This window comes from Carassius gibelio, chromosome B18, assembly GCF_023724105.1.
Source record: "Carassius gibelio isolate Cgi1373 ecotype wild population from Czech Republic chromosome B18, carGib1.2-hapl.c, whole genome shotgun sequence".
Classification (NCBI taxonomy): Eukaryota; Metazoa; Chordata; class Actinopteri; order Cypriniformes; family Cyprinidae; genus Carassius; species Carassius gibelio.
In genome coordinates, this window is record NC_068413.1 from 1426406 (window position 1) to 1441673 (window position 15268).

The following is a 15268-nucleotide window of genomic DNA, read 5'->3' on the forward strand; positions in this document are numbered from 1 at the left end:
TGGGTTGCTGTGAATACCTTTATATTCCTGTGTATGTATATGATATGATGCTAGTTTTACTCAAATCAAATGGTAAAATGCTTATGAAGTGACTCTCAGAGTAGGGTTTTTATTTTGGAAATTATATATATATATATATATATATATATATATTATAATAATAAAAAATATTTTATATATATATATATATATATATATATATATATATATAAAGTAATTTTTTATTAATATATATATATATGTACTTTCACATACTTAAGACATAAGAAAAATATTTCAATATTTTTTGCTTGATTAAACAGCATTTTTCTTTAATTTGTATAAAGAAAAAAATGTATAAAGATTTTTATAAAAACCAAAATTGTATGAAGATTTTTATAAAAACCAATATGAATGCAAAGAGTACATTTCTAAGAACTTGAAAATATGTTGTAAACCCTTTTAATTTAATAGTTTATTTACAAGGGACACTTTAATATGCCACAGACCCAATGTCAACGCTAGCAGATATATATAACCAAAGTCCCTTTCAAGGAAAGCCATATTTACAACACATTTCCGGCTAGCTCAAACAAGACCAAATCATGTCTTAATCAATGGAGGAATCCTTAAATCTATGATTCTTATGCTCAAATATCATTTAAAAAGCTTATTTTTCAGGCTAGACTAGCCAATGCACATGCGTCGTTCCAACGCCCTTATATTTACATCACATTACATTTAACGGCTGTACTGAGAATGTTTTGGCTTCACTTTTCTATAGCGAGAGGAAGTCCATCTTTTCTTACAGTCTATGATTCCTCCTCACAGAACACATCTGTCTGTGATCCTGACAGCTGTCTGTGTGTCTGTCTCTTCCAGGTATCTGTGTGAAGTGTGGTAAAGGTGTGTATGGAGCGAGTCAAGCGTGTCAGGCGATGGGGAACCTGTATCATACAAACTGCTTCACCTGCTGCTCCTGCGGTGAGTGACATACACACACACACACAAAATGCATAAATGTCCCATTGTAGAGGCATAATTCTACTTAAATGTTAAGAAATATGTTCATGATTTGTACAGTCGCTGCTGGAGCAAAAGACTAGATGGACATCTGCTGACACCAATGCTCTGTTGTGTATTTGATGTCTAAAGCATGCTGGCCTTTTGGTCCAGCACTGAGTGTACAAATAATTTTTTTATCAACATATTTCTAAGTAGAATTATTCATTTAATTAAAATTATGCATGTAAAATGGGAGAATTGTGCATTTAATGAGAATTGTGCAACTAAGATTGGAGATATATGCATTTATTTAGACTTATGCAAATTAAATTTGAGAATTGTGCATTTATTGAGAATTATGCATATAAAATGTGAGGATGAGAATTATGCATCTAATGTGTACTATGCATCTAAAATGAGAGTTGAGGATCTAAAATGTGAGGAATTTGCATGTAATGAGAATTATGCATCTAAAATGAGAGAATTGTGCATTTATTTAAACTTATGCAACTAAAATGAGAGAACTTTGCATGTAATGAAAATGATGCATCTAATGTGAACTATGCATCAAAATTCAGAGTTATGTATCTAAAATTGAAGAATTGTGCATTCAATGAGAATCGTGCATCTAAAATGGGAGAGTTATGAATTTATTTAAACTTATGCAACTAAAATTAGCGAATTGTGCATTTAAAAAAATAAATAAATTGCCTCTAAAATTAGATAATTGTGCATGCAATGAGAATTATGCATCTAAAACGGGATAGTTATGCATTTATTTAGACTTGTGCATCTGAAAAAAAGTGCATTTAATAAGAATTATGCATTTAAAATGAGAGAATTATGCATTAATGTTTTTTATTTATAAATTTCATCTAAAATGAGAGATTTTTGCATATAATGAGAATTTTGCATCTACAATTGGAGAACTATACATATATTTTGACTTTTGCATCTAAAATAAGAGAAATGTGCAGATAATTAATGAGAAGGATGCATCTAAAATGAGAGATTTGTGCAATTAATGAGAATTGTGTAACTAAAATGGAAGTTTTGTTGTGGTTTGTTGAATGGCAAAGATCACGTGCCACATGTATAGACTCACTCCTGTAGAAAAGCATGTTTATGAATGTGTTTGAGGGTGTCATGTTTGTCCTGATCAGTGTTTCTGTCCATGGGAGCACTGTATGTGTGTGTGTGTGTGTGTGTGTGTGTGCCTGACGCGTCCTCGGTTCTCCTGTTTTCTCTGTAAGCGAGACAGAGAGAAATCACGGCAGTACTGTAGAACACAACTGCTGTTCAGCTTTCTCTCTTTCATTCTCTCTTCCCCTCCGCACAGATACTGTTTCCTCACGCTTTACAGCCACTGCAGATAATTTACACGTAATGCTAGCCGTTTGCTGTAAACGTATTGTTTGGCGAAAGAAAGCGGGCCAGTAAACCGGATGCGGTCTGGGAGGAACTGGAAGCCTCTTTAAGGGCATAATGGGTTTCTGAAGTTCACAGGAGCTCTTTATCGTGACGTTCGAGTGTGTTTGTTGATGTTTGGATTATCTGTGATGAATAAGCTGCTGTGGTTGATCTTAAAGTACTTCAGTGCAATCATGAGCTGCTGTAATGTTTTAAGAGTGAAGTAGATGGAGCATAAACCATGTGTTGCTTTAAAGGTTTGAGAATGAGGCTTTAAAAAAACAGTTCAGTGAGGATTGTTTTCTTAACCTTATTTTTTTTTGAGAAATCTGTCAGTCCTATGTCATAATAATGGTATATGTCATGACCTAGTTATTTTTAGATTGAGTTCAACCCAAAAAATAGTTTGCACATTACACAACCATGTGCTAATGACTATTTTTGACATGATTTTACAATCTAATTTCAATTTGAAAAGAATTATTTTAATTAATTACATTTTTTATTCATCTATTTATTTAGAATACTGAAAGCAAGCCAAATAAATTTGTAAATATTTAGTCTGTCAGTGTTAAAACTATGAAAACTTGGTTAAAAAACTGATTTATTTATATTTAATTATTTATCTGCATTAATATTTCACAACTGTGAGGGGGAAATCGCCAGAACCGTGAGATGAAAATTCCATAAAAAAACACTTTTTTTTAAATCCATAAAAATACTTCTAAACTTAATACTTAATTTAGTAGTATCATCAGTATGTAATTGATAAAATGTGACATATTTGAACCAAGAAGATTTACTCAACAGTTTATTTGTCGCTATTTTCATATGCCTTGCAGTCAGACTCAGTGCAGTTGTTTGTGTTACCTGTGAAGCACATAAAATATACATTAACATGTGGTGAAAGAGAAGAATAGATGAAACGAACAGTATATATATATATAGAGAGAGAGCGAGAGAGAAAGGGCAGAAGAGCATGTGTGTGACCAGCAGGCCTGCACATGCTCTGAACCACAGACTAAAATTCCCCTCTTTACAGTAACACACACACACACACACTGACTACAGTCTGGATGTGAATTCCCGAACATGTACATACACCCTTTGAGTGACTCATCACCTCCAGCATCCCATGATGCACTGGGGCGAAGCCACCTGCAGATGATAAAGACCTGCTTGTTCTCTTGATGTGGACAGGAGTGTGTGTGTATGTGTGTGTGTGTGTGCGTGTTTTCTCAGCTTCAGGAAAGGAGCAATAAAGACACATAGGCTTTGTTCTCAATGCACAAAAAAATTATTTGTTTTTTAGACTGGATCATTAGATCCATAATTAGGTCTAGGTCTATTGTTTACTCCGTCATTAATTCATTCAATCCATCTGTTTGTCTTTTTAAAAATCTGTCTGCAGGTCTAGAAATTAAAGGGTTAATTCACCCCAAAATGAAAATTCTGTCATTAATAACTCACCCTCATGTCGTTCCAAACCCGAAAGACTTTCGTTCATCTTCGGAAAACAAATAAATATCTGTTTGATGACAGAATGCTGTCAGGTTTCCTTCCATTGACTGCCTTTGTAACTACCACTTCAAAAGCTTTATAAAGAGGTCAGAAAATGAATCCATATTTATCGAGAGGTTTAGTTAAAACTTTCTGAAGAGGGTCGATCGATTGTTAAGTTAATTAAGTCTTTTTGGACTAAACCAATCGATTAATATGGATTAGTTTTCTGAACTCTTTATGATGTTTTTGAAGCTTCAAAGTGGTAGTTACTAAGCCAGTCAATAGAAGGAAATCTGAAACTCTCTTGATCTCATTCTGTCATCAAAAATATCTTAAAACTGCAACCACTTTATTTTAACCATGATACAAATAGAGATGCTGTATACATGAGCAGTTTCTGATTTAAATTCAGATTGCATAATATTAAAATCTGAAGCATAAACAGAATAGAAATTATGCTACATAAAACATCTGCACAAAACAAAACTGGTCTGAATGAGATGCAGATTTGTTCTCTGACAGCAGATGGCGCTTATGGGTCAGCAGCGATACAGTGTCTGGTTACACTTTTATTTCGATAGTCCACTTTAGACATTCTACTAACTATAAGTAGCTTTGCAACTACATGTCTACGATCTCTCAAAGTAGACCGTTAGGTTACATTTATGGTTAGTAGAATAAGTTGACATATACTTGCAAAGTTGCTTATACTCAGTATGTCGTGGACCTGACAAAATAAAGTAGTAAACAGTACTATAAGCTGTTTTGGGAGAAGGGGAAAAAAAAGATGGGCTAGGACCAGGATTGAATTCTGATAAGCTGTCGGACATGGTCTTGAGCCAGTGTGTGTGTCTTCATACTAAACACCACTCCCAATTCAATATTTTGGATTTTCTTCCAGTATTTTGTGCATTATGAACAACATTATTTTGCTTGACAGATTTAAACTCAGAAGCATATGCAATTAAAACTTTGAGGCCTTGTCTGTCTGTCATTCTGTCTGTCGCTTTGACATTCTATTTGTTTATTCGTTTCATCTATCTATTGTTTGTTATTTGTTTGTATCTTCTGTCCACCTGACGTTTGTCCTGTCTACCTTTTTTTGTTTTATCATTCTATCTACCTAAGATTTGTTCATTTGTTCTTTCTAACTGTTGTTTGTTCGTTTTGTCTAACTATCGTTTTATTTATCAATTCTGTTTATCATTTTATTTCTTCATTTCAGCTATTGTGTGTTTATTCTGTTTACTTGCCGTTTGTTTGTTCGCTTTGTCTTTCGTTTGTTTGTTCGTTCTGTTTAACTATTGTGTGTTTATTCTGTTTACTTGTCGTTTGTTTGTTCGTTATGTCTTTCGTTTGTTTGTTCGCTCTGTTTAACTATTGTGTGTTTATTCTGTTTACTTGTCGTTTGTTCGTTCGTTATGTCTTTCGTTTGTTTGTTCGTTCTGTTTAACTATTGTGTTTATTCTGTTTACTTGTCATTTGTTTGTGCATTGTCTAACTATCGTTTGTTTCTTAATTTGCCTGTTCTTTCTATCGTTTGTTCGTTCTGTCTATTGTTTGTTTGTTCATTCTGTCTAACTATTGTTTGTTTCTTCGTTTGTTCGTTGTTTCTATCTTTTGTTCATTCGTTTTGTCTAACTATTGTGTTTATTCTGTTTACTTGTCATTTGTTTGTTCTTTTTCTAACTATCATTTGTTCATTCTGTCTATTGTTTGTTTTTTCTGTCTACCAATCGTTTTATTCGTTCGTTCGTTCTGTCAATCATTTTATTTGTTCATTCTAACTATTGTTTGTTTATTCTGTTTACCTATCACTCCTTTGGTTCTTTTGTCTATCTTTCATTCATTTCTTCTGTTTCCCTGTTGTTCGTTCAGTCTATTTATGATTCGCTCGCTCATTCTACTCATTTTTCTTTCGTTTCTTTTGTCTACCTGTTATTTGCTCCATCAATTAATTGTTTGTTTTGTCCACCTATCATTCGGTCTTTTCTTCTATCTGTTGTTCATTCTGTATACCTATCATTTGCTTGCTTCTGTTTACGTTTATCATTTGTTTGTTTGTTCTGTCTGTCATTTTATCTATATATCAATCATTCTGTCGGGCAGTCCATGGATTGGTCTATAATTCTGTTGATCTACTATCATTCCATCTTTCTTATCGTTTTGTTTTAAATCATATGCGTTTGTTTATTCTTTATTGTGCTGAGCATGCTGTATTTTCTGTTTAATCTGTTTAAAGTGCTGCGCTCTGTTTCTCTCGTGTGTTTGCCATCTCTGGATCTTTGATTATGCTCGAGACAGATTACCCAGCATTCCCCAGCAGCTGTGTGCTCTAATGTACTAACAGTCAGTCATATTACAATGAAAAAATCATATCAGCCTCTGAACGCTTTAACAAAATGAGATTTCTGCCTTTTCTACTAGATGATCATAGTCGTTTTGTGTTTGGAGCGGTTCTTTTTCTTGCATATGAATATGTCAGAAGAGATGCATGTGAGTGAAAAATGACAAAAAATAATAGTGGTCAATCGAGCCTTTTCACATTCCCGAGCTTCTCAGAAGCAGAAGCCATCATAGTTTGGTAAACTTCCATGGAAAATGCAACAAATGTCATTTTTGCATTTCCATTTGCTCTATATAGCAAAAGGAAAAAATCCATGATTGGTTTCTGTCTTTCCAAAAGAGGAAAAATATCAAGAGATTGATTACATTGGTCAAAAGAGAGAAAGAACAGCTGTCACTCCCTCAAACATTGTATTATGCTGCGTTTACGACAAACGCAAATAGTGTCAAATTCACGTCTAGTTTGCCGCTTGAACATTTTGAGTGCATTCGCACGTCTAGAGCGGAAATAGACGCGTGTAAAAAGCAAGAGTTTGAAGTGAAATTGAAGCGCGTCCGAGTTCCGAGAATTGACTACTTTGACTACATTGATTAGGTACTGCTCATTGACAATATCAGCTGTTCCTCCATGTTTAATGAGTGACTCCTGAGCAGGCTCCTGATTGGTTAACGCGGCGCGAAATGACGCCAAAGTTCACGTTTTTCAACTCGGGCATCAGACGCGAATTTGCGTCAAACGCATAAATGCATAAAAAGCACCATTCACGCCAGGCGCTCAATTCATGTCATTCTGTTCACGTCAATTCGCATCTACTGTGCCGCGATAAATGCTTCATTCGTGCAGCGAGACCTCCAGATGTGCGTAAACGCGTCTTTACATTTACTTAACATTGAAATAGTTCGCACCAGACGCTCTATTCGCGTTCAATCAGTTTTCTGTAATTCAAAGCAAAAAAAAAACTAAACATAAATCTTTATACATTTCATTAATGAAAATAGAATGATGATATAAATAGAAAAAAGAAAAATTATTTTTATAATTATTATAGTTTTATTTTACATTTTTTTAAAAGAAAAAAATATATATAAAAGACTAGGTTTACAGTATTGTTCAAAATAATAGCAGTACAATGTGACTAACCAGAATAATCAAGGTTTTTCGTATATTTTTTATTGCTACGTGGCAAACAAGTTACCAGTAGGTTCAGTAGATTCTCAGAAAACAAATGAGACCCAGCATTCATGATATGCACGCTCTTAAGGCTGTGCAATTGGGCAATTAGTTGAATTAGTTGAAAGGGGTGTGTTCAAAAAAATAGCAGTGTGGCATTCAATCACTGAGGTCATCAATTTTGTGAAGAAACAGGTGTGAATCAGGTGGCCCCTATTTAAGGATGAAGCCAACACTTGTTGAACATGCATTTGAAAGCTGAGGAAAATGGGTCGTTCAAGACATTGTTCAGAAGAACAGCGTACTTTGATTAAAAAGTTGATTAGAGAGGGGAAAACCTATAAAGAGGTGCAAAAAATGATAGGCTGTTCAGCTAAAATGATCTCCAATGCCTTAAAATGGAGAGCAAAACCAGAGAGACGTGGAAGAAAACGGAAGACAACCATCAAAATGGATAGAAGAATAACCAGAATGGCAAAGGCTCAGCCAATGATCACCTCCAGGATGATCAAAGACAGTCTGGAGTTACCTGTAAGTACTGTGACAGTTAGAAGACGTCTGTGTGAAGCTAATCTATTTTCAAGAATCCCCCGCAAAGTCCCTCTGTTAAAAAAAAGGCATGTGCAGAAGAGGTTACAATTTGCCAAAGAACACATCAACTGGCCTAAAGAGAAATGGAGGAACATTTTGTGGACTGATGAGAGTAAAATTGTTCTTTTTGGGTCCAAGGGCCACAGGCAGTTTGTGAGACGACCCCCAAACTCTGAATTCAAGCCACAGTACACAGTGAAGACAGTGAAGCATGGAGGTGCAAGCATCATGATATGGGCATGTTTCTCCTACTATGGTGTTGGGCCTATTTATCGCATACCAGGGATCATGGATCAGTTTGCATATGTTAAAATACTTGAAGAGGTCATGTTGCCCTATGCTGAAGAGGACATGCCCTTGAAATGGTTGTTTCAACAAGACAATGACCCAAAACACACTAGTAAACGGGCAAAGTCTTGGTTCCAAACCAACAAAATTAATGTTATGAAGTGGCCAGCCCAATCTCCAGACCTTAATCCAATTGAGAACTTGTGGGGTGATATCAAAAATGCTGTTTCTGAAGCAAAACCAAGAAATGTGAATGAATTGTGGAATGTTGTTAAAGAATCATGGAGTGGAATAACAGCTGAGAGGTGCCACAAGTTGGTTGACTCCATGCCACACAGATGTCAAGCAGTTTTAAAAAACTGTGGTCGTACAACTAAATATTAGTTTAGTGATTCACAGGATTGCTAAATCCCAGAAAAAAAAAATTTGTACAAAATAGTTTTGAGTTTGTACAGTCAAAGGTAGACACTGCTATTTTTTTGAACACACGCCTTTCAACTAATTGCCCAATTGCACAGCCTTAAGAGCGTGCATTTCATGAATGCTGGGTCTTGTTTGTTTTCTGACAATCTACTGAACCTACTGGTAACTTGTTTGCCACGTAGCAATAAAAAATATACTAAAAACCTTGATTATTCTGGTTAGTCACATTGTACTGCTATTATTTTGAACAATACTGTATAATGTTAAAAACTATAGGAACATCACAGTCTGTTAAAATGGCCTATTGAAAGCTTTTTTTTGTCAATGTTTTTATATTTACTACAGTGCAAAAAAAGATTACTCAGTATTTTTATTGCGCTTTAAAGCACAGATATCTAAGACTTGATTAGCAAAATGACTTGAGATATTAAGTGTTATTTTACGAACAATTGATACCATTTTTGCTACTTTTTGCTTAAAGCAAGGAAAAGTATCTCAACCTTAATTCAAAGAAAATTTTTACTTGTCCCATTGGCAGATACCTTTTTTCTCATTTAAAACTTTGACACATTTTTAAGAAAACCAAATTTAATGCAATGTTTCTGTAAATGACTCTTGATTTAAGAACATGTAGATGTGTGTGTGCACAAAAATACTGAATTTTTTTTGTTGCAGTGTATTGAAATAATTAACAATTTCAGTTCAGTGATAAGTTTAATAGCACTAAAAGTGCCAAAGATTTGCTGCAAGCTCATCACACCAGTGAAGAGCTACACATTTGCCACACATTAACTTAAAGTTTGCTGCATATAACCAGTGTTTTCAGTGTAGATGTAGTTGACTGTGGCCGCAGTCTTTGACAAAGGCTGGAGGAATCTCGCCATCCCTCCCCCTCTTTCTCTCTTTTCTTCTCCTCTCTCTCTCTCTCTCTCTCTCTCTGTTTGGTGGAGGGGGGGCATTGGGACCAGCCGGTGACCTCAGGCTCAAAGAATGTCCCCATTTACTCAGACCTCTCTCTGTCTCTCTCTGTTTTTGTGTTGGGAATCTGGCCCTCCCCAGACATTTGTCAGCTCCAGAAATCTCCGTGATCTCAGCGTCGTTTGTTGTGTGTACACACGTCTACAAACATCCTCCTCTTTAATTGCCATCTCAGTTGTTTTAAAATCAAATCCTGATTACTTGCACCTTTTTATTACACGCCAAAGTGGTTCTCGATGGTGCAAAACTCCATGTCAAAGTCAAAAGTCAAACTCTGCTTATTTGTCATTGCATTACTCTCAGACCCTTGGTGCGTACAGATAACACCTACAGTAAAATGTTGCAAGGGAATGAATGAAAAAAACGTTCTCATGTTCCTCCTCTAGGGGATTTTTTCACCTGTTTTATGGCCCAGAAGGTGAACACAGGGCTTCTGCATCAATAATTGAAAGCCTTTCCTCGCATCTGCGTGTGAACCGTGCTTTATCACTCTGAATTAAGTCGAGGGTTCGTTTCTCTGTCGGGCCGCTGGCTGTTTGAATGTGGCAAGTGCATAAATTGTGAGATTGTGAAAAGAAACGAGATGTCGGCCTCGAGCGCTGTAAATTAAGGAATGGGGAAAAGGGTCAGACTGATTTATGAACTCTGTGTGTGAGAGAGAAAGATGAGCGTTTGGTGGTTTTTGTGTGTGTTTGAATGCGATACAGGGGTCCTAGTCTCGTGCAGTCAGACTAGCAGCATAAAGATAAGCCGAGATAACCTCATAGACAGAAACGCACCATCTGAGTCACATGAGAAACAACCAGATACAGCCCTAAGAAATCTTTTTTTTTTTTTTTTTTTTTTTTTCTGGATTCCACATTTCTTTTCCTGTTTTAATATGTCTGGACTCAGTTTTAATAGAAATCATGCAACTTAAACAATTTATTAAATTTATTACATAATAATAAAAAAAAAAAATAATAATAAAAAAAAAAAAAAAAAAAAAATATATATATATATATATATATATATATATATATATATATATATATATATATATATATATATATATATATATATATTTGTTTTTATTATTATTATTATTTTTTTATAATTCTTTTGTAACATTATAAATGTGTTTACTGTCACTGTTGATGAGTTTAATATGCTCTTGATAAATAAAAGTTTAATTGTTTATCAATAAATCTTACTGATCATTTAATATAGTGACTGAATATTTATATTTTTCCTGTGTTAATATGTCTGGATTCTGTTTTAGTTTAGTAATCAAAAAGCATGAGTAATAAATCGAAATCATGAAACTTAAACAATTTATCACAAGTTAAATAATTGTTTATATTAGTATCATTATTATTAATTTTTTTCTCAAATTCTGTTTTATGTTAATCAAATTTTGTGTTTACCTTTTTTTTGGATTCCATAAAAAAAAAATTGTATTTTTTTAAAAGTTTTTTTTAAAGTCAAAAAGTATATCTACTGTAATTAGTTGAATTTATAAATACATATTTATAAACTATATGGCCCTATTAAGTGTTTATTTTTCCTGTTATGTATTCTGTTATGTCTATATGTTTTAGTTTTTCTTATGAATGCAGAAAACTTAAATTTATATTTAAATCAAATGAAAATGAAACAAACCAAATTAAAACAAGGACAAAAACTTTCATTATTCCTTAATAATATTTTTATTTGTATTAACATTTAGTATTCAATTTATTTGAGTGTAGTATTTAGTTTATTAGTATTTATTGTTATTATTATTATTATTACATTAGGAGGTTCATTCCAGCAATTCATTAGCAATAGCCAAGAAAACATTGAATGGGTCAAAATTATACATTTTTCTTTTATGCCAAAAATCATTAGGATATTTAATAAAGATCATGTTCCATGAAGATATTTTGTGCATTTTCTACCATAAATACATCAAAACTTATTTTTTGATTAGTAATATGCATTGCTAAGAATTAATCTGGACAACTTTAAAGATGATTTTCTCAGTAATTCAAGTAATTATATATTTTGTTTCTCCCTCAGGACGGAGGCTACGAGGAAAGGCTTTCTATAATGTCAATGGAAAGGTTTACTGTGAGGAAGACTTCCTGGTGAGTATCACAGTTATAATCAAACAGATGTACAGTAATTGACTATTTTACTAATCTTCTGCTCGCCAGGGTTGCATTTATTTGACTAAAAATGCTGTAAAAATGCCCTGAATATTGTAATAAATAAATCTTACTGATCCCAAACTTTTGAACAGCAATGCTCGATGTGTCACAGTAAAATGTTGTTTTTGATGTGCTTTTGTCTTAAATATCTTGCAAGAACATGCAGAGATCATTTAATATAGTGACTAAATATTTATTTTACCGTCATTGACAGCGAAGCCAATTTTAGACATTAAAAGTGTAGCTATAGAAACTGTACATGTGAACAGCTCAGAATCTCATAATTACAGTCATTTCAACACAGTGTGAAGCATTAGTCTGTTAAAGAGTCACAGACTGATCTATATGTCCTCGCTGTAGGTTAGAGTTACACCAGCTGTAGGATCAGAGAGCTGCGGTGCTTCATTTAATTGAACGTCTCCTAAGAGGAAGGTGGAGACTGGGGCTGTATTGATTAGTGCTCATTAGTGATGGATGGATGGATGGATGGAAGTCTCTTGGGAGAACAGATGCTGTAGCTCCGCCCACTTCTCCTGTTCACTCCAGTGTCATCTTATTCTAAACACACACACACACACAGTGGAGCAATGGGAAGATCGTAAATACTTACTTATGTACTAACTTATAATCAAATATTAGCCAGGGCTATTAACACATCATCTTTTGCATTTTAAGAGCTTGTTTTTTATTCGCATATATTGGCCAGGACAAATTACAAATTACCATTTTATATTTTTTTTACTTTTTTCCAAATTAGTAATATTTAAATACATATTATGTCATTTTAATGTTTTTATTTACCATTAATTATTATATAATTTATATGTATTTTATTTGTAGTATTTATTACAGTATTATTTAAAAAAAAAACCTTTTTTTTACTGTTATTTACTATTATTTGTAGATATTTTACTTTTCCAAATATTTTTTATAATTTTTTGCATTGTTTATTTCATTATTTTGTAGTGTTAGTGTAGTCCAAATTAGTAATATTTAAATACATATTATATTTTTTCTTTTTTATTTAGTACCATTAATTATTATATCGTTTATATGTATTACTTTATTATTAGTATTTATTACAGTATTATAATAATTTTCAGTTTCATCTGTTTCATCTGTTAAGTGGTCAGCCCTTTCTTGTGTTGACGTGAGCGACTGAGGAACACTCGTTTCCACTGAGTGCATGTTTGAGAACATCCTTTCTCTAATGGATGTGCTCCAAATCCGTGTCACCCTTGTGACCAGGTCAAAACCCTTTTTTTGCTGGGACAGATGGCTCCCCTCAGGGTCGTTTCTGTACTTCAGACGCCTGCACCCTGTCCACCATTAACAACCTCTGAATGTTGTAAGGTGTACTAAGTCTGAAGAAAGTCTCCAACACCTCACACTGAACCATGAGAACCTTCCTCTCAGGAATCCTGCTTCGGCTGATGTCTGAAGTGTTTAATCAGATGCACAGAGAGAGCGTGAGCGCCCCCTAGAGACTCATTCAATAGTGACGCTGCTTCACTACTGTTGCAAGTGTCATTTTCTGTAGACAGGAATTGTCATATTATTATTTTATATACTATAATATTACTTAATTGATCAATACTTATATATAACAATTTTATTTGTTGTTTAAAATTTATTATATATTTTTAGATATTTAAATATTTTTATGTTTTTAAAGTTTTCATAAAAATATGTAATATATAATTTTTTTTGTATATAGTGCTTGCATTTCTGTTAAAAAAATACTGTTCTTTTGAAATTTCCTGATAAATAAAATGTAGCACAGTTTACACAAAAGTAAACCTCACCAATAATCAGAAATGTTTCTTGAGCAGTAAATCTTCATATTTTCATGATTTCTGAAGATCATGTGACACTGAAGACTGGAGGAATGATGCTGTATTTTTCATCAAATAAATGCATTTTTGCTGAGCAGGAGAAACAAACAAACAAAATAAATCATGCTAAATTAAATATGATCTTGCATTAGAGTTGCATTGTGTTTTTTCTTCTGTAGTACTCCGGGTTCCAGCAGACAGCAGAAAAATGCTTCGTGTGCGGTCACCTCATCATGGAGATGGTACGAGAGATTAAATGTATTGCACTATAACTATTCCCCTCATTTCTCAGAGAAGGAAGGATCTCTTGTAATCTCTTGTAATTTAGTTTGACCATTTTAAGTAAATATGCAACCAAATATGGCTTATCAAAGCTGCATCGTCTCTGTAATAGGAGTTTATTATTAGATTGTGCCTCATCAGTGTGTGTGTGTGTGTGTGTGTGTGTGTGTGTGTGTGTCGTAGATCCTGCAGGCGCTGGGTAAGTCGTATCATCCGGGCTGTTTCCGCTGTGTGGTTTGTAAAGAGGGTCTGGACGGCGTTCCTTTCACCGTGGATGTGGAGAACAACATCTACTGTGTGAAAGACTACCACACGTGAGTGACAGCCATGCATTTATCATATTTCGTGACATATTTTTCATGCATAACATGTTTAGTGCTGTGTTGAATGTTTTTCTATAGGGTTTTTGCTCCTAAATGTGCCTCGTGTAACCAGCCCATCCTCCCAGTGCAGGTAAATGCATTAGACTGATGTTGTGTTGATGTGAGGTTTCAGGACTGTCCTGACAGAGGTTGTGTGTGTGTGTGTGTGTGTGTGTGTGTGTAGGGTTCAGAGGAGACCATACGGGTGGTGTCCATGGATAAAGATTACCATGTGGAATGCTATCACTGTGAGGTAATTCAAAGGTTTCAGGTTCAATCTCATGGTGAAATCACTCTTCACTGTGATTCACTCGCGTCTGGTACATGGCACTTAACAAGGGGTCATGCTTACGCTCCGGGCGTTATGAAGATGTTTTTTGTGTGTCTATTAGGCCATGGCACAGGTATGCATGTGCATTAATATTGTGAATCACTGAATGATGACATTCCAGAGGTAAAATGTTAACTCAAACTAATTTTTCAAAGAGAAAATCTCTTATTACAGAGGAAAGCTTAATTTATTTTAGCTAATGAAAGTGATTTGGTGCTGCAGTATTTGAATTGTAATATTAGTAATATTTTTAATATATGCAAGTGGTTTTTTTAAATACCTTACAAGTCCTAAAAAATTTTTTTTGTAATTATAAATAGGGAATTATTTCAGAAGTGAACATTTTATTTTTTTGCAATGCGTTTATTTATTTATTTTTAAATTGTTTTGCTTTTTTAAAACACTATAAAACAATCCGAACGTGCTTTATTTGATTGACAGTAATAAATCTGAGCTAATATAACACTTAACCATCACAGTCAGAGATATGAGAGTATGACATATGAAAATTACATTTAACAATAAAAAACAAATAATAGCAAAAAACAGACCAAATATATACATATTTAGGGTTTAGACACCCAGAGACATCT

General features: G+C 33.9%; 1 protein-coding gene across 1 annotated transcript in view; it reads left to right on the top strand.

Moving 5' to 3' along the window:
* Positions 1-15268, top strand: part of LOC127977665 (Wilms tumor protein 1-interacting protein homolog) — a 28952-nt gene that overhangs the window by 9896 nt on the left and 3788 nt on the right. Inside the window, exons 2-7 of the mRNA XM_052582649.1 lie at positions 862-963; positions 11735-11802; positions 13880-13942; positions 14166-14296; positions 14384-14435; positions 14529-14597. Coding sequence (XP_052438609.1) covers positions 862-963; positions 11735-11802; positions 13880-13942; positions 14166-14296; positions 14384-14435; positions 14529-14597 — 485 coding nt within the window. The remainder of the gene's footprint in view (positions 1-861; positions 964-11734; positions 11803-13879; positions 13943-14165; positions 14297-14383; positions 14436-14528; positions 14598-15268) is intronic.